At 39.7% G+C, this 19,148-nt stretch overlaps 1 protein-coding gene across 2 annotated transcripts in view; it reads left to right on the top strand.

Moving 5' to 3' along the window:
* The window catches only part of ADCY9 (adenylate cyclase 9), a 92,043-nt gene extending 74,828 nt beyond the window's left edge, over positions 1–17,215 (top strand). Inside the window, exons 7-11 of one of the 2 annotated variants that reach the window (XR_012831511.1) lie at positions 184–343; positions 3,321–3,469; positions 6,453–6,494; positions 12,569–14,048; positions 16,163–17,215. Coding sequence is in view for 1 of the 2 variants with exons in the window: in XM_075719200.1 (XP_075575315.1) it covers positions 184–343; positions 3,321–3,469; positions 6,453–6,494; positions 12,569–13,757 (1,540 nt within the window). In the remaining variant the exon portion in view is untranslated. Of the gene's footprint in view, positions 1–183; positions 344–3,320; positions 3,470–6,452; positions 6,495–12,568 lie in introns of both variants that reach the window. The other variant, XM_075719200.1, reaches the window with a different exon arrangement.
* The last annotated feature ends 1,933 nt before the right edge of the window (positions 17,216–19,148 follow it).

Below are 19,148 nucleotides of genomic sequence, written 5' to 3'. Positions count from 1 at the left end.
GTCATCTTGCAGCAAAGGTGGATTATTTCCTGAAATTACCAACAGGTGCTATGGCATGTAAAGTGCTGTGATTGCTCATACAATCTAAGTGAAGTATTTGAAGTTACATTATTACAGGTAAATTAGATGTATGAAGTGATACGCGGAAATGAATGCCTCGATCTGTGATTTCATTTGTTCCAGAATGGTGTTCTTTCTGGAGGAGGTGATGACTTGCACCAAGCGTCTCCTGGAGGTGATATCTGGCTGGCTGCCTCGACATTTTTTTGGTGCAATCCTGGTTTCTCTCCCAGCTCTTGCAGTTTTTTCACACTTCACCTCTGATTTTGAAACAAATATACATGTAAGTTGTCGAACTCTGTTTCATAGTCTGACGTTTTGGATCTAACAAAGCTTGTTGCTTGCATGCCATCTTCCTTCACCACCCTCGTGCTTTACATCCGTTTGATATGAATCCCTTGGAGGGATAGGGCTTTTGTGTATGGTGAAATGCCTAGTTTGTTATGTAAATACAGTCACTTGCTTATTTGAAGACTCTCATACAAAAGAGGAGAGGGATACCTATAAATGCCTGCCTACACACATACTTCTTTTTCTTAGACCAAACACTTCTGCAGGTGTTTATTCTAGATAATGCAAGTAATGTATCTCAGACTTTTCATCACATTCATTCTGGTTTTGATTTAGAGTTTGTTGTCAGAGATGCTGTGTATACTTAAAAACTTTGCATGCACATTAGTGAATCTCAACAGCGAGAACAGTATTAGCAGTGAATGTTTTTTCTTTGCAGAGTTAGATGGAGAAACTCAAAGGAGAGCTCTCAGTACATAGAAATGATTACCGTACAGGGGCTGCAGGAATGGTTAAGGAATGTAATAGCTGCCTTCTGAAAAGGAACGGAAAGAAATTGGCATAGAAATTGGCCCAGCCACAGGGGATTTGGTATCTCCTTTAATAAAAACATTCAGAAGGGGAGAACAAGGGGTTAAATATTGAGGAGGGGGAAGAATGCTTTAATTTAAAGGCTAATGGTAGCATAAAATCAATGCTTAAAAACTGTTTGTGAATAAAATGGACTGGAACCAGACAGGAAAAGTTGGTTTCTCTGCAAGTTTCTCTTAGGTAGCACAATGTATGATCCTTCCTTTCCAGGATCTTCAGGGAATTCTGTTTTACAAATCTCTTGCTATTTCAGGGCCCTGGGCATAGGTAACAATCAGATCCTTATCATTCTTCCTATCACAGTTTATTGCTGGGTGTTGGGAAGTGTTTGTTCCATGGGAATGTGTGGACCAGACGTTTTTGGGTCCTTCCTGATTTAAACATGTTAATCCATGGTTATCACAGTCACAGAAGAGTGTATTTGATATTCTTTCACATCCCATGTTTAAAATCATTCTGCAGCTTTTACCTTTTGTGAATTTTAGTTAACTATTTTTAAGCTGTAATTTTTTTTTTTTTTTTTAGTCATGAGGGAGGAAGACCATCATTAACTACCAATAAACTAATTGTAGGAATGTTTTCCTCACACTGAAGGGAGCTGAAAACCTTCAAATCTCTCAACTCTGTCCACTGATTTTTTTTTTTTTTTTATATCATCCCATTCATCACCATCCTTGATCATCTCTCCAAATGTTTAAAAATAATGTTGGAAGAACCATTTTATTAGTGTATTCTAGATACCTGTTCAGATCAGGTTGTTCAGGCAGCAGCAGTAAGATGGTGGTGTTCATCACCAAACTGAGAATGAACTTCGCTTTCTTTCCTCTTGCAGGTCCTCCAGAGTCGTGGGGTTGTTGGCTCACTCTCCAAGAGATGTCCCAACTCGTCTTGTGCTCAGTGTTTCAACAGTCATGGAGCTCTAGGAAATGGAGTCAATCTATAGAGGGTCAGGTAAGTGTCATATTTTACTATGACATGGTTTTGCGAAGTTTTTTTTTATTCATAGCATTTTATACCCTCCCTGGATATAAAATAATTAAAATAAAAATTAACAAAAACAGCAATGAAAAAAAAACTTTCCAAAGCCATGCATACATAGTAAAACACAGCACTTACTGACCCTCTATAGGCTGGCTTCATGCTGGGGCATCACTTGGAGTGAGAACCAGTGCTCTGCCACTTTAGGAGACCTGAAATGGGGGGAAAAAAGTAAGTTTAAATTATGTTTTTTTATGGACACTTCTGAAATGCCTTTTATCCATTTTTGAGTCATTTAAAAAACCAACAACTGTGCTTGTGGTATAAAAATGGTAAATTATGTAAGGTTTTTTCCCATACACTGTGTCTACTTCTGAATCACATGCTAATTTGTTATGCTACAGTATTGCTAATCTGCAGTCTCTGCACTTCAGCTGTAAAGGAAATTTAAAATGAGAGAGAAAGGGAGAGAATGATCATTGATACTGTAAAATGCAATATATAGCTAAAACAGAACTCCTTAATGCAGTTCTGGAGTGTCTGTTTTAGCTTGGGTGGTCATGAATATTCTTGATAAAACCAAATTTTGCACATCAGCTTGAGAGTTTTGACCACTGTGAGATTGTATCTCAGGGAAATGAAGACATTCTGGGCAATACATCCATCCTCCCTTCCTTTTCTTTATCCAGTAAAGATGTGGAAAGGGAAAGATTTTTGAGATAGGGCATTTGGAACAGAAAATCCAAAATTGTCCTTTCAAATTGGCACAAGTGGTGGTGTTACCAGGCATCAGTTGACAATGAGTGATACTTGCCTTTTGTTATCAAAACATATTTTCTTCTTATTTGAGTTCACCTGCTGCTGACTAGTATGATAAAGTCCTCTAAGTGTTTTTAAAGGTAGGCAGTTGGGTGAAGTTTTTGAGAGTGAATGCATTCCATGTATTCAGTGCAGTGGAATTTTGACGTTCAGTTTAAAACAGACAGGCTCTAACCTGAGCAATTTAGAGGAGGCTACCAAGAATGTTTACCTCCTTTTTTTTTTTTTTTTTTTTTTTTTTAAATAAGAAGAAGCACTGAGCTTTTTGCAAAGGTAAGCTGAAGTTATTGAAAGTTACTGAAATAATGGCTGTGTAATGCAGTAATACAAAACTCCATTTAGGGAAAATTGTGACAAACTACCTGTGCTAAAAGTTTTCTTGCTTTTTGAAGGGAAGATCTCCATCTTCAAGTGCTGTCTCCTGATACACTGTGAGGGATTACTTACTGTGAATATAATACAGACGAAATTAGATCCTTCTCTTCCATATCACACGTTCTTTAATTTATGCTGGCATTTATGTGCAGAAGGGCTCCAGTCAGCAAGAAGAAGCTAACTCGCGCTCTTTCTCTTTGTTGCAGTACACCATGTTTATGTGTTGTGCGATTCTGATCACCATTGTGCAGTACTGTAACTTCTGCCAGCTTAGCTCCTGGATGAGATCTCTGTTGGCAACGGTAGTAGGAGCAGTGCTTCTTATTCTGCTCTACATCTCCTTGTGTCCAGACAGGTGAGCATCATGCCTTAGCACTCAGACTGTTTTGGATTAACAAATTTGGTTTTCTCCACCAGTGAAGTGAGGGTCTAATGCATGGGATTTTAGTATCTGCCATGAATTTCTCCAGCATCTCAAACTTAATAATTTTATTTGGGAAGAGTTCTGCATTTTTTGAAGGATTTCAGGCTGATATCTGAGAGGCCCTTTCCTGTAATCTGTTTTGAAATGACACTCCATCCTCAAATGATGTGTTTCTAGGACACTTAATTTTATCAGACCCATAGAATTGCCTTTCACTATTTGTTTGAAAAGCTATTTTATTAAGAAATTTCTGAGGCATTTGGTGGTGCCAGAGAGCCCAGCTGTTCCCCCACACCTTTCTGGATTTATTTCTGCCCTTAGAAACCATGTATCTTTCTTCCACCTCCTTCCTCAAGGAGTTTTCCATTGTGGAAGGCAGGTGCTTAGATGTAATAGGTTTCTAATACCCTGTTTCCTTTCTCACTTTCCTGCCTTTTCGGAGGACGCTGCAAGGCAGCAGGCAGTAACCAGAGGAATCAAGTTAATGCAGTTTCTGTGCAATAACCTTAAGGCTTTTCAGTTTTTCCTCTGATAAGCAATTTTCCCTATTGTTTGCAGTATTCTCCTTCTATTTTCTTGCCAAGAGAGTCAAGGGATTCCTTCCAGACATCCATTCCTGTTGTCAAAATTTTATAATCAACTTGCACTTCTCTGTGGCTTAAGAAATATCTTAGCCTTTGGCACTCTTACCACAGTGTGGATTTTGCAAGGACTTCTTATGCTAGATTATTCTAGTTCCTATCAAAAGCCCTTCCTTTTACCCTTCTTCAGAGGCCTGCTGAATCATATAGTGAAAAACATGAAAAAAACCTAAACAAACCAGAAGGAGTTTGCAGATACATGTTTTGTTTGAGTATTTAGCTTTTAATCCCCTCTTCAGGTATCTTCAATGGTCTTTTTAAATCTTGATCTAATTCATATAAAAAAAAAGACAGAATAAAGGTTACCCCTTAACACCTGTTCACATCTGTAATTTGGAGTGGCTGTAAGGGTTGTAGGAAGAAAGTCTTTCCAAGGAAAGAAAATAACTTGGAACTGGAGTCAGCTGACAAATGGTTTCTAAATCATATTAGACTAAAGAAAAATCCCTTTCTCGTCTCTCTGCAGAGCACTTGGACAAGGAGTGCAGGACAGTTCTTTCTAGCTTCAGTGGAGGGATGTATTGTTTAGTTTCTGAATGCCTCCCCTTTCTCATCTTTGATTTGTTCTTTTGGTTTCGGCTGTCCAGCTGACCTAATATCATCTCTCCTGCAGCACACTAAGTGACCCTCTCCCAGTAAGAAAGCTGACTTTCCACCTGTTGGCTTTTTCCCTTGTAACACTGACACTCACAGTCCAACCACCAGCTTCACTGAGAAGTTAGCCCCAGGTTTGGTTTCTCAGGGAATTTAGTGAAGAGCAAACCCTTGATGCCATTTCTTGACTCTCTGGCTACTCTTTCATAATTCCCCCCAAGCAGGTGTTCTTGCAGCGCCTTCAGCTACATGCATGCTAGCGTGTCTGCATGGAGCTAGCGTGGCATAACCACATGCTGGTTCACGGCAGACCCTTTTAGAACAGGGTAATACAATGTATTTGTAGTATCAGAAGTCTTCGTACAAAGGCAGGCAGTGAAGCCAAAGCATGAGAAAGGTATCATAGTGATTGACATTCCCTTGAGTGTTTGTTTGAACAGACCTCTGTGCATCCATGTCAAAGGCATTTTGTCGCAGAAGAAAAGCAGAAGGTTTGGTGGCATAATTGTAACTCCTAATGCCTTATTCAAAGATGAGATTTTAGAACAAACTACATGTGTGATTACTAAGTCAGCTTGTGTGTAAGCTCTGTATTAAGACTTTGTGCAGAAAGACAGACACAAAACTTCAGATTTTCCCTGCATTTCAACTTTATTAAGGGACTGGGAAAAGCTGTTCCCAGAGAATTGGAGACCTTGCTACTGTATCAGTTCATAGCATCAGCTTTTGCTGACTGCTAAAGGGGTGGTATGAATGTTAAAGAAACATTATCTTAAGAAATTTTGCTAATGATAGCATGTTTTCGCCTGTGGTTTGAATAGCGGTGACCATTAATGGGCGAAGTACAGAAATCATGGAATGTTTTGTTACTTCATCTTTTAAAAATAAATATTTGAAGTAATAGAGCTGTTCAACTGCAGATCTGAAAAAGTGATTTATAGAAATGATCACAAACAAAAATAATACAGGCTGAATTAATGAGACCCATAACTTTTGTTTGTTAATAATAACTTTCTTGTTCCTCTCTTATCATTAGTCTGGGTAATATTTTTTGTCACAGTGGTAATTGCAGTTTTGTATGCATCACCGGCAAATGCATTTGGCAGATTTCTTTACTTTTTTTTCCAAAAGTAACTAATCCTGAGAGTTGTAATACTTGATCGCAGTAGAGAAATTGTAATGCAAGTAAACACAAAAATTGCTTGAACTACTTACTTATTTTCTGTAATGGCATTTTCAAAAATAGGCTCTGTATTTGTTTGGGGGTTTTTTGTTTTGTTTGGGGTGGGGGTTGGTTTTTTTTGTTTTTTTTAAATCTTTGTATTGTATGGTCAGATAAGATGAAGGCATAACTGGGTTTTAGAGTTCTAAAATTGCTTCTTCGTGTTTCCAAGGTAAGATTGGATTGTTTAACAGTTACTCGTTCCAGGCATCATCTTGACTGCATAATCATCAGTTACCCTTTAGAGGTGTTTGCATCTCTGTCTGACTGTGGTTGCTTCTTCCAAGCAAAAAGCGCAGATAAGTCACGTTCAAACAAAGTTTGTCTGAAGCTGATCAAGCATGCAATGAAATTATTGGCCCTACGGTGTACATAATAGAAAAGTTTAAAACGCTAACTGAAATTCAGGCAGAACGCTTTAACTTTCCTTCTGATATCAATGCTTTTTTTATTTCAGCTCCGTGGAAACTTTTCATCTAGATTTGGCACAGAACTTTAGGTAAGCTTTGTATAAAATTACCATCTTTATGTTTAGGGATAGAAGCATTTTCAGCCAATTATATGTAGCAAAACTTTGCATCCGCAGTAATACACTTGGGAATTCAACAAATTGGTTCAGCAAGTTGTGTTTAAGCTCTTTGTTGTCATGGTTTAACCCCAGCCAGCAATTAACTCTATCCCAGCCAAAAGCAGCACACTTGCGTACATAATTTCCTTTACAGAGGACTTGGGTATGACCAAAAATCATCAGAGACCTGATGCTGCAGTCATTGAGTTGTATAATGCTATTTTCTTTTTAAATTTGATTTCTAGGAAATAGAACTATGGAGGAGCTATATCAAATAGCTTGTGTTTTTCTAGTAGTAGCAGTTTTTAAAGCATTATCTGTACATCATGAGCTATTTATTTGATTTCCTTGGTTGATTTGCACCATTCAGAAGTGTGCTGAGTTGGATGCTATCCACAGCTGGCCAGGTGAGAATTCCTTGTGGTAGAGGCGCTTCACCTGAAAAAGCTGGCTGTGAAGCCAGCTGCCTTCACCGGGATGGAGACATGCTGGCGATGACAGCATGGGTGCTGTCTGCCACCCTGAGCTCGCTTAGGCAGAATAGCAAGTCATACCATTGAGAGCAAATGAAATTTTAGTCCCCAGGCTTTTAAACAAACAAACAAAAATTTTTTCCTGGGTTATTAATAGCACCTTATAAATAAACATGTTAAAGATTCACTCTGATAATTTCAGTGTTGAATTTCTCATGGTTTTATTGCAAGTTTTGCAATACCATTTTTAAAGTGTTTTTATTGGTCTTTAGTATCAGAAAAGTATGTGTTTGCTAATTACAAATTTGGAAGCAATACTGGGATGATGTTGTACTTGACTGAACTAATGACCCTGTGAATATGTGACTCAGTAACTCATCTAGACAAATGTGTATTCAGGAGCATGTTGCTTCTACTGGGAGTATGTATCAAAACAAAATTACTTTTAAAAAAATGTCATCTACATGAATGCTTTGGTAGTTTAGAAAACGTGTGGGTTTTAAGTACAGAGAGATGATAACTGTGCTTTCATGTTAGATATTTATTCACCAAGAAGTTAGCACTTACTACAGTGTTGGTTTGGGTTGGTTTTCTTTTAACATGGTTTTTCCTTTTTTTTACGGCTTTGATTCATGAAAGATAACTTCATTTTCATACCAGAATTCCAGTTCACTAAAGCCAGAATGGAAAGTTAAAGCCAACAGCACAGAGGTGGCTTGGTTTATTTGTAAATTAAAACATGGAATGGAATTTGCTGAAAAGGCAGTGTACAAAATATTAAAGCATGGTGATCACTGGAAGTAATGTCTTAGGATTAGCCTGAGTTTGGATCCTTAGTGGTTTATTATTAGTTTGTGAAATCGCCAAACCTTTTGTGTTGCTCAGAATTACAAACGTCTTGCCCAGCGCTGACAACAGCTTAGCAGGCTCCTGACCAGCTGCTAATCGCTAATAAATAATTCATTCCACCTTAAATAATTGACAGCCCAGTCATCCGTTCAGTGAATATTTCTACATCATCATTTATTAGAAATCTGGCAAAAAATTAGCTGTCAAGCATTGTTTGCATGCAAATATTTTTCTTCCATAAATATATAACTCAGGACAAATAAAGGTAAAAGTGGATAAGAAACCAAACCATGCGGAAGATGTTATTGCAAACAGGCGTGGAGCGCACTCTGCCTGCTTTGCAAATCCTAGCTTGTGATTTAAATACCGAATAAAGCAGTCACCAAAATGTCTGGCTCATTAAACATTCTAAACTTCATTTTAAACTTTTCATTATGAGATGTACTAGATTTGCGCTTTGACTGTCATTCCTTCAGCTGGGGAAAAAATGCCTGTATGTCGTGTGTGTTAGTACTACATAGCGCTGCCCTTTCTGCATGTCAGCAGCAGTTTTGTCAGGTTAGTTGGTCACTGTCTTTGTTTCAATGCAGGAACTGTATCATTTCAGCGTGATCTCTGTTAACTGTCCAGGCACCACTGATCTGAAGCTGTCCGAACATAGAAATTGACCCAAGGCTTCTATGTGTTGGAATTTAAAAGACAGTTAATCCTATTCTGTTTCTGCCATTAATTTGCAACAGAATTTGGCTTCTCCTTTCAGGGCTCTTTTGATGTGCATTACTGAATACCACAGTTCTAGAGTTCTGTGCAAACAGAATTTCCCCTTTCTCCTGGTGATGGACTAACAAAAAGTTGAAACTCCCTTATCCTGACAAATATTTTGCTGTTCCTTTTTCACTGAAATAAATAAAAAAGGTTCCTTGCTCAGCCCAGTCAGCACAAAAGCCTTTCCTGCGTTCTAAGAGGGCCAAGCAAACTTAACTTGTTTTGCATGCCTTTAATGAGGTTATTCCCTTTTCTTGATCAAGAATTGAGATAATTATTAATGTTGCATGGGAAGAGAGATACTAGTAATGGCAATGAAGTCTTAGCACAAAGTTCATCTCTGGACTGTCCATGCTATGCTCAATAAATCAAAATACGGAATTTGCCTTGTTTTCCAGACAGACCAGTTCTTCAGCCCAAAAGAGATACCACCATAAACCTTGTCTTTTAAGCAGGAAATATTTCTCATTTTCATTCATTTCTTATCTCAGAGCAGGTAGGGTGTATCATTTTCCAGTTTGTCACTGCTCAAGGAGGAACAGTGATAGGTCACTGGAGGTAGAAGACTAAAATCGCTTGATGGTAGGGGCGTTTCTTAGATGCATCCACTATATGTTCTTCATTGAAAGCAGCTGTTAGATTTCCCCTTTCCGCGCTGTTCCACCGTTGCATTCTGTTTTAAGATTTAGCAGGCATGCATCCTCTTTAAATATAGCAAGATATCCAAATCCAAACATAGGTTACTGGCTCAGAAGCAGAATGGCTTTCCAAAAATCTTTATAAGTGGAAAGCCATTATCTTTATGATTTGTGCTCAAGCCAAAGGAGATTCTATCTCCGGAGCTCTCACTTGTTCCATATTCAACACAGAGCCTGGATGAAGATGCCAAGTTAATAGTTAGGTGTCTGTGCCAGGAACCACTTCACCAGTTTGAGTTAAAGAAACATTGTTGGCTTAAGATTTCAGTTTGAATGATTTTTAAAATTAGTTTTCTGCTACAACACCTCATAAAAAGTAGAGCTTAAAAAGATTTGGGGGTGTGTGATCCTTTCTGTTACAGGTGTGTGGGGTTTTTTTTCTTTTTATTCTAAAGGGTAGCTTCAGGTCATCTTTGCTAACTGACTGTGCAGGATGATTTATAGTCCTGTAGGTCCTGTAACCTGGTTGCTGCAACATCCAGAAATTTGATTTCCAAACGAGTAAGATGTAATTGCTCCCTCCTTCAGGCTGGCATTGTGGCTTTTTGTACTAATGCTTGTAGCAGTTGCATCATGATTAAAAATGCCTGCTCTGGAAAAGATACTGCACCATCTTTTTTGAGATACTAACCCATTACCTTATTAATGAAATCAGGTCAGCTTACAAGTGAGTCATTCATTTCACATGCAGATCTCTAAGGTTGTACGCCCACATGGGAAACAAGGTCAAGCCAGTGCTTGAGGAGGTGATTGAGAGCTTGCAAACGCCAGTACTTCAGGAGTGGTGAATGGGAGGCCGCAGATTTTTCTTAAAAGGCGGATCCTGTGTTCAACACGAGCCCCTTTTTGTAACATAAAATTTGTGGTGCTTGCCTAATTCATTTAAGAGGAATTAAAGTACTTTGAGGAGTATTTTGTACAATAAACTGTAAATAAAAAGCCTTTAATGACTTAAATAAATCCCTGTGGTAGGGATGTTTGATGTTAGAGCAGATTATCTGGATCAAACTCGTACTCTCAAAGGAGTAACATGCCATTGCTCAGATCCTCTAGCAGATCTCTTCCCACAAGATAACGGAAAATAACAAACTGTTCTGAAAAGAACCTGAATTGTGCTCCTTAACAGAGATTCATTCCTTGCCTTCTCCAGATGCATTAAGAGAAAAGATCTTTTCTCTTACTTACCCTTCCCTCGTTTTGTTTTATAAGCCCATCAAACTAGGAGGATATTCTGCCACCAGCAAAACAGGTAGCAAGGATTGTATTTCAGGAATTGTTACCATTCTAGCTATTAATAACTTAGCCTTTGTTTTAGTCTCTGGCTTGACTTTCTAGGGAGAAAGTGGAATAGGTTCATAATAGAGGTTCTGTTGAGGAAAGTAGTTGTAAGGGAGAAAGGAGTAGCAGCAATGCACCAGCAGTTACAGCAACCTGATTGTAGGGACCTATTCTGTGAGTTGGGAGTAATCTCCTCCTTTCATTCTTCCCTTGTGTTTTTTTAATATCAAACCAATAAAATGAATATACCTTCACGTCTCCTGAGACAAATATTTTTATGGTTGAAAACAAAAGGAGTGATTTCCAACATAATATGCTGTCTTAGCTTTAATCTGAAATTCAACCTGTAAGCTCTCTCTTGTAAATATTTTACTTATGGGAAACTTTTTCTCCTATAGGCTTCCTATGATAAAAGCTAATAGATACAAATAAAGACCATAGCACATAAAAATGTTTTCAGAGATTTTGCACATTCATCTGTTTCACAGCTCTGCTATGTTTTTGCTTCATCATGCTTTTCTGTCAATCAAATATTTGAGACTGAACATTTAGAAAAAGAAATGGGGTCCATAATATAGCTCAATTGCTAAAATGTCTGCTTTGATTTCAGAAGTGGAAGCATGTCCCCCATGGACATGAAAACAAATTGAACTTAAAAATGCAGAAACAAATATAGTCTTCTCTTCTTGAGCCGTTGCTACAGTTATGCTTTGAGTTTTAATCTCTTTTGCTAACATACCTTCATAAGAGAAATACAGACAGACACTGAGATATGGATTGCCTTTCTGTTTTTCAAGGAGAAAGGTTGATGTGATGCGCTTTCCCTCATCAAACCATCTCTTAACTTGAAAAACTTCAACATGTGTCTGCTCATATTAAATCTTAAGCTTTGGCGTAATTTTGTAGAAAAAATTGCAGTTAAATGACTCCAGAAATCACTGCATGCCAATCTGTCTGGGTTTAGACTTAGTTCCTAGGATTGCATAGGTGGTGTCTTCTCAGACTGAATTGGTGTCTTTGCTTCTCTCCAGAAAGTTGAGATTGTAGACTGCAGATGTCTCCTTGTTAGTGGTGGCTTGGCACTGGAAGCATCCTCCATCAGTGCTTCATAATCTGCACAGGCAGTTGACGAATTGTCAAAAGGATTTGAAATATTACTCTTAATCTATGTGAGATGTGACTCTTTTTTTTTTTTTTTTTTTTTTTGAATCTTGGCACTTAGGAAACTTTCTGTCTCCACCATGAAAAGCTTCAGTGGTTATAGTGTCAAAAGATGTCAACCCAGAGCTCTGTATTCTCTGCTTTCATGCAGGAGACGTGCAGTTCTCCATGAAGTGTTTTGTACAGGTTTATCTTCTTCCAGAATCTTCATGTGTTAACATTAAAGGCACACTGCAAAGGTTACTGGTCTTTGATGAGGAGACAAGGGAAAAGCACTAGGAGTATATAAAGCAGATGTTTCTGAATATTGGAGGTAATACAAAAAAAGATAAATTCCACAAAACTTACACACACACACCCCTCCTATACAGATATACATGTGCACACATACATCTAAGCACACACAGAGGCATTATTAAGCATTTTTATATACATATTTACATGTAGTGCTTTGAGTTATATATTTAGATATAACGATAACTGTTTCCTTGGTGAAGTCCTTAAAATAGGACTACCGTAAAGGCTGGGCAGTTTCTGTGTGGCTGAACCTGATGATATCCCTTTAAGGAAATACTCAGTGAGTTTAAGAATGAAATGAATTCTTTAGCATGCTTAACAGCAGATAAAGTTATCAAAGCCTATTTTATAATTTAGTATGTAATGTACACTTCCTACACTTTTTTCTAGAAATGGATTTCTAACTACAGAGCAGAAATGGCAGTGCACTAACTCTGTGTTTTTAAATGCACCTTTCATGTTCTTCTCTTTCTTCTGCTTCCAGCTCCAGAAAAAGTCCGTGCAACAGTTCGGTGCCAAATGACACGAAGAGGCCAGCAGACCTGATCGGTCAGGAAGTGATTTTGGTTTCCTTCCTTCTGCTCCTCCTGGTCTGGTTTCTGAATCGAGAGTTTGAGGTCAGTTACCGCCTCCACTACCACGGAGATGTGGAGGCTGATCTTCATCGCACCAAAATTCAGAGCATGAGGGATCAAGCTGACTGGTTGCTGAGGAATATTATTCCGTACCACGTAGCTGAGCAGTTGAAGGTTTCCCAGAGCTATTCCAAAAACCATGACAGCGGCGGAGTAATCTTTGCAAGTATTGTGAACTTCAGCGAGTTCTATGAAGAGAACTATGAAGGTGGCAAAGAGTGCTACAGAGTCCTGAATGAATTGATCGGGGATTTTGATGAGCTGCTAAGCAAACCACATTACAGCAGCATTGAGAAAATCAAAACAATTGGGGCAACCTACATGGCTGCTTCAGGACTGAACACCTCGCAGTGTCAGGACAACAACCATCCCCATGGGCATTTGCAGACCCTTTTTGAATTTGCCAAAGAAATGATGCGAGTGGTGGATGACTTCAACAACAACATGCTGTGGTTTAATTTTAAACTTAGGATTGGCTTTAACCACGGCCCCCTCACTGCTGGGGTCATTGGCACCACCAAGTTGTTGTATGATATTTGGGGTGACACTGTGAACATTGCTAGCAGAATGGACACCACTGGTGTCGAGTGTCGTATACAGGTGAGTGAGGAGAGCTACCGCATCCTAAACAAGATGGGGTATGACTTTGACTATAGGGGGACAGTCAATGTGAAGGGGAAAGGTCAGATGAAGACCTACCTTTACCCAAAATGCATGGACAATGGGATCGTGCCACATCACCAGTTGTCTATATCTCCAGACATTCGGGTTCAAGTGGATGGCAGCATTGGGCGATCTCCCACGGATGAGATTGCCAACCTGGTGCCTTCTGTACAGAATTCTGATAAGATAGCCCATGGCACAGATAACTCAGAAACCAAGGACATCCTTCCTTCCACCAAGAAGCTCCAGAAAGATGCAGTGAGAGCAGAGGAGAGGTGCAGGTTTGGCAAAGCCACAGAGAAGACTGGCTGTGAGGAAGCGGGAACTGAGGAGGTCAATGAACTGACAAAGCTAAATATCTCTAAGAGTGTATGATGCACTGTCAGAGTTGCATGAAGTGCTCTGTTAATAGAAACACAAAGACATTTGCAATTGGCAGTTTTCTTTTTCAAGAGAGACCTTCTCAACACCTGGGTTGTACGTTTGTTTTCATTTCAGCGCCTGATGCTGTGTGGATCACAGGTCTTCAGGGCTTGTTTTCATCCATCTCTCTCCTCCATGCCCCAAATCACATCCCAAGCTCCCCAGCTCCCTGTGCAACCATCTTACAGCTGAGTAGAGGATATTAAGTGCCTTCAGATATACTGCATTGGACTCCCTGTCAAGGTACAGAGGCCCCAAGTGAAATCATAGCTTTGGGTATTTATCTAATTTTAAAGAAAAGAAAAGCTGTGGTTATATCATTTTTATTGTTGTTCCTCACAAAACACTTTTTTTGGCTAATGCAACTCCTTGGGTTTTTTATATCTCTCTGAACAATGTTTTACTGTTATCAGACCTTTTGTATATAAACACACAGACAAATGTGCATGTATCTACCATATGAGACTGACATAAAGTGCCAGTAACATACCACAAAAGAATGTCTTGGCAAGGGGGTGACACAATTTGACTTTCTGTTGGGCTGGAGGAGGAGTTCTGCAGTGGCTCAACATTTAGTTAGAGTTAGGCTGAACAACTGCTGTAGTTTTATTCTCCTTTACCAATGCTTTCTTCAACCTTAATGTGCCATTGTGTGCTTTGGATACACTTCTTTTCCATATAGCTAATGAGTTACTGATATGTGGGAATGGAATAAGGGTTTGGACTTCACCAGCTCTCAGGACAGGTTTCCAGAAGCAGACGAGTGACCACGAGAGTGTTATAATTCAGGTCTTACGAGTCTAAAGCAGTTTCATGTTACTCCGTACCCTAGCTGAATTTGCGAAGGTAGGTGAAGTTGGCATCTCTAAGCTGGTCTGATTTGAGAGAGAGACAGGCGAAATAAATGTTTTGGGAATGCCTTTATTTATTTATTTATTTTATTCCTGGCTTTATTTTGTTTGGGGGTTTTTGTGTGCTTGTGTGGAAGGGATCAGGAGAGATGAATTGTTACTTGGTTTAATAAGAGTAATAAGACGGTGTTTGAACTACCAACCACTGTGAGGATGTTACCTAGGCAATATTTATTTCAAAGCTGGTGAAACTTCCGAAGCCACCAAATGCAATTGAGTATCCCAGCTTCCCTCTGTACTGAACCAATGGTGCTGCACAATATTTTTCAGGATTTCCCCACACACACACACTGTGCTTTTGCAGCAGGGAATAAAACAGCATGCTCCCTCCATGCCACTGAAAGCAGGAATAGGGAAAAATGTCCTTTCTAGTGAGCTGAGAAGCACAATAATTTCCCAGTACTGCAGATGACTCTGTGCAGGTCCCTGGGACCGGGGACCTGCAGGAACACAGAAACCTGCTTGCACAGAGGGAACTGCGGGATGGGGGCCTTAGACTATACCAGTTTGCCCTCTGCATGCTTCCATCACCTCCTTCACTTACATTTGATGCCCCGCTTTGGATAATACTAATTATTCAACTATTCCAGTTCAGCTAACTCAGTGCGACACCAAATAAAGTGAAAGAATTTCTATGCCCAAAATAAGTTTGTTAGCCAGGGAAGAGCTGGTGACATGCAATGCCGTGCTGTCTGTGTATTGGTGTGGGTTTTAATTCTTTCTTTCCATCTGAACTAAAGTCAGAATATATTGATAATTCTTTTTATTCCCTATGTGATTTTTGGAGTTTGAGTAATAAATATATATATTGTGAAGTTCCTGTTCAGCTATTTGAGATCCATCTACACTCCACAGTCAACATGGAGCCCTTGAAGCCTTTGTCAAATGCAAATCTGTGAGATTTCTGGATCTTGGTTAGTTAAGCAAGACTCTGCACACTGTTCTCACAAAAGCTACTGTTTATGCGTGTCTAAATTGCGTTTGATAGCAAAGCTATTTAAAATTAATCTTACTTGCCCAACCTGCCAGCACACAAAAAAAAAATAGGGGCTACTCATCCCCATACCCTTCTGCCACAGATGCTGTAGCCTGTTTGGGGGCTATTCCTGACAAGCAACAATATAAAGTTTTTATTAGTGCACAGTTTTACAGCAGCCTTCCTTCTCTGTAGATTAAAACTCGTCCCCTTCTGCCTCCCTCTCTGTAGTGGGTTGCACTTCCAACTTCCAGGTAGTATAACTCTACAAATACCTCTTGTATCCAAAGAATGTATTCTTGAAACCATTTTTAGGGTTTTCGTTTCAGTTAAGCATGTGTCAGTATTTCTTTTCTTACAGTAGAGGAGTTAATGTGTCCAGAATTGTTTACATGCCTTCTAGTGTTATATTAGTGTCTCAAAGTTGTTTAAACCTTTCTTCCTTTCACTTCTTTCTCCCAATTTTGTAGACCGCTCTACCCAGCATTTCTCTCTCATTGATCAGCTGTTTGCAATGGCAGAGTTCAGTCGAGATGCGACGGCTTCTCTCTTGCGTGAGACGCTGCAGAATAACTAAACCTCCACCAGCAACAGCCCTGCATCCAGTGAGAGGTTTGCACCCTGTGATTAAACCTGAAAGGAGAAGGTGCTGGAGTAGGGCCCCGGACCTAGAGTGCTTTCCTTCTCATTGTTCAAGCAATGCACTGCAGAATACAAAAGCCTCATCCTCCACCCTATAAATTAAATAATGCTCCCATGCTGTCATGGTATGGTGCTGCAGGAGTATTGTTGGTTTTCTGGTAACATTAGAATACCAAAAAAAAATACCAGGGCCTCTTTTTTTGTTGACACTAAGCAAATAAAATGACTGAGGACAGAAGTATTAGTGGAATCTGAAATCAAGGGCTGTTGTCTGCTCTGGGAACTGCTGGCGATGTTACTCTGCCTTAACTCTGAAGCTGGGAAAATAGTCATGAGAAGCTGAGTAACTAGTGGTACCCTTGCTTGCTTATTGCCACCAGGACAGCAGCAAGCATTCAACAACTGAGACTGCAAGGTCTTCTTTTGGAGGTTTTAAATCTTCTTTTTAATGCAGCGTAGTAACAATACCAAGAAGCTAAGCTCTCAACATATGGTTTGGATAGTGAGATTTTCCCAGGCACAAGGAGCAAGGAGAAACCTATTTTCTGTTGTAAAACAGTGGGAGATGAATTTTACACCTTCCCTTTCCACCTTTGAAAAGATGTCCCAATACTTGCAAAAATTACTCTGGAGGCATTTTTAATGGCATTGTGTGGTTCTGCATTCCTCTCTGCAGCTGTGACACGTGTGCACTTGCAGGAGGCCTTGATCAAAGTTCATTTCATTAAAATATCTCTTGTGCTTGTTCTGTTAGTGCCAGTACAGTTCGAACATGGTGTAAAAGTTGAGGAGCTGGCCAGATACATGGAGATGTATTCTGCAAGAATAGTTGGTGCATTGCTGCGCTTCCTATTTTTAGGGTGTTTTAATGGTGATCATTTAAAAATTATCAGGGGGGTGGAGGGGGGATGGGGAAGACCTCTGAATATTTGCTAGCCCCATATTGCCACAGTTCTGCCACAGTTCATTTGCGGGAGCCGCTCTAGAGCGTGGAGTAATGAGGAATATGCCGAATATTTTCTGCAGTGTCATCTTAATCTGCTGCTAACACAAAAATGCTTATTTTTCTCCCAGCTACTTCTGTAAGACAGGTTTCTCATTCAAAAACAAGTAAATGGCATTCATATTGATTTACTTCCGGCATTTTTGATTTTGAGAAGAACAGATTTGCCTGTTATTTCCGAGGATTTGGGGCCGTTCCCCCTTGCTGGATGTAACACAAGTGCTATGAGCAGAGTGGGATGGTGCCACTGCTGGACTGTGGCTCCTGCTGTGTCCTAATACAAAGCGCAGGAGGATTTTGATGTGACAACATGAGGGGGGGAGAGGATGGACTCCCCAAGGGTTTTACAAAAAAATAAGTATTTGGATACTCTTACTTCAGGGCTAAAACACAGAAAGGAGGTGCCCGGAGCAAAAATGAAAGGATCTATAAACTAAACACTGTAGCCATACCAGCTTTTAGGTAAAGAAGAGCTTATTCTTGATTAGAGCACCAAGCTTTTAGGGTATCTAGCATTTTAAAATTGCTAACTAACCTGTTTCTAAAACTTTAATTCTGAATACAACAAAAAAACAAATATTGCAAGGGAGCAGTTATTAACTTCATGTCTTCATTTTGCAACATCACAAGAGGCTGAGAGCACCTGAGGTTGGTTATAATGCGATCAGCTATTTAACTGTGCAGCTTGGGGTGGGGGTTTTTGCCAAAACTTAAAGACTCTGTTTTCTCCCTTCTTCCCTGCTGTGGTCTTGTTTGCTTGGTACGGATGGGACGTGTGAGTGGTTCTTTCCTCCCTGCTCCTCACCTTTGCTAAACTGCGTCTTCCGCATTGCACAGCAGCGTTTGAACTCTGCTGCTGCCAGGTCATGGCTTCAGATGCTGCTTTCACTGCTGTTTGCCTCTCTATATTTCCTAATATAAAGGGGAAGAGTGCATTTGATTTGATATCTTGGTCCATTTGTGTGGTCACAGCTGCAGCTTTCTCCTTGTGGTGTTAAGCTGCTTGACAGAGGATACAGAAGAGTGTAGCAGGCACATCCCAGTAGTTAAATTTAACAATTCTGTGGAAAAAATACATTTTTCATCACACCAGAAGTGGAAAAAAAGTTTTATTACCCTGAGTTTTAGCAAGCGTGCAAAAGCAGAAGAGGGTAAGAAATAAAATCCCAGTGTTTGCTGCCAGTGTTGGGATTTGCTGAAGCAGCGTTCCTTTAAGTCCTGTTTCAGTTAAATATTACAAAACTGATAAAATTCAGTAATCAGTGACTTCCCCAATTGCTGAAGATGTCGCAGGGGTGGTTTGATGGTAAATACAGAATGGTTTTCGTGTGGAAGGAGAAGCAGTTGAGGTAGAGGTGCAGGGATCCCCTGCTGCCATGGTGCTTCCATCTCGATGCCCAGCAGCTGCAAAAACCCAGTTGGGGTCTTTGAGTAATCCTGAGACTTGGCTAGCTGTATGTGGAACATCAGTTTGGGCAGGAAAGTCATCCCAGTGTTTTTTTCCTTTCAAGTTCTCTATACAGGCTGTAGCACACCTTGTTTTGATTTCTAGGGGAGCAACATTTAAGAGGTAAAACTGGAACTAGTGTTCACTGTTGCTGACACTATCCTCTGCAGGCAGTAATGGTAGGATTCTGCAAAGTCCTGTAAAAAAAGTTGGAAGTCGTAACTATTACACACTGCTTCCTGCAGATGCTGTAGTTGTCCGGTATTTAGTTTGAGTGGTACAATGGTCTGAAGATTTTTCAGTCAAGAGCTGTGAAACAGTGGACCATTTTCTGCTAAAATATAGCAAAAATGTAAAGGAAACT

Source organism: Pelecanus crispus, chromosome 11 (assembly GCF_030463565.1).
Source record: "Pelecanus crispus isolate bPelCri1 chromosome 11, bPelCri1.pri, whole genome shotgun sequence".
Classification (NCBI taxonomy): domain Eukaryota; kingdom Metazoa; phylum Chordata; class Aves; order Pelecaniformes; family Pelecanidae; genus Pelecanus; species Pelecanus crispus.
The sequence above is the reverse complement of the archived record's forward strand: the minus strand, read 5'-3'. Positions and strand labels throughout refer to the sequence as shown.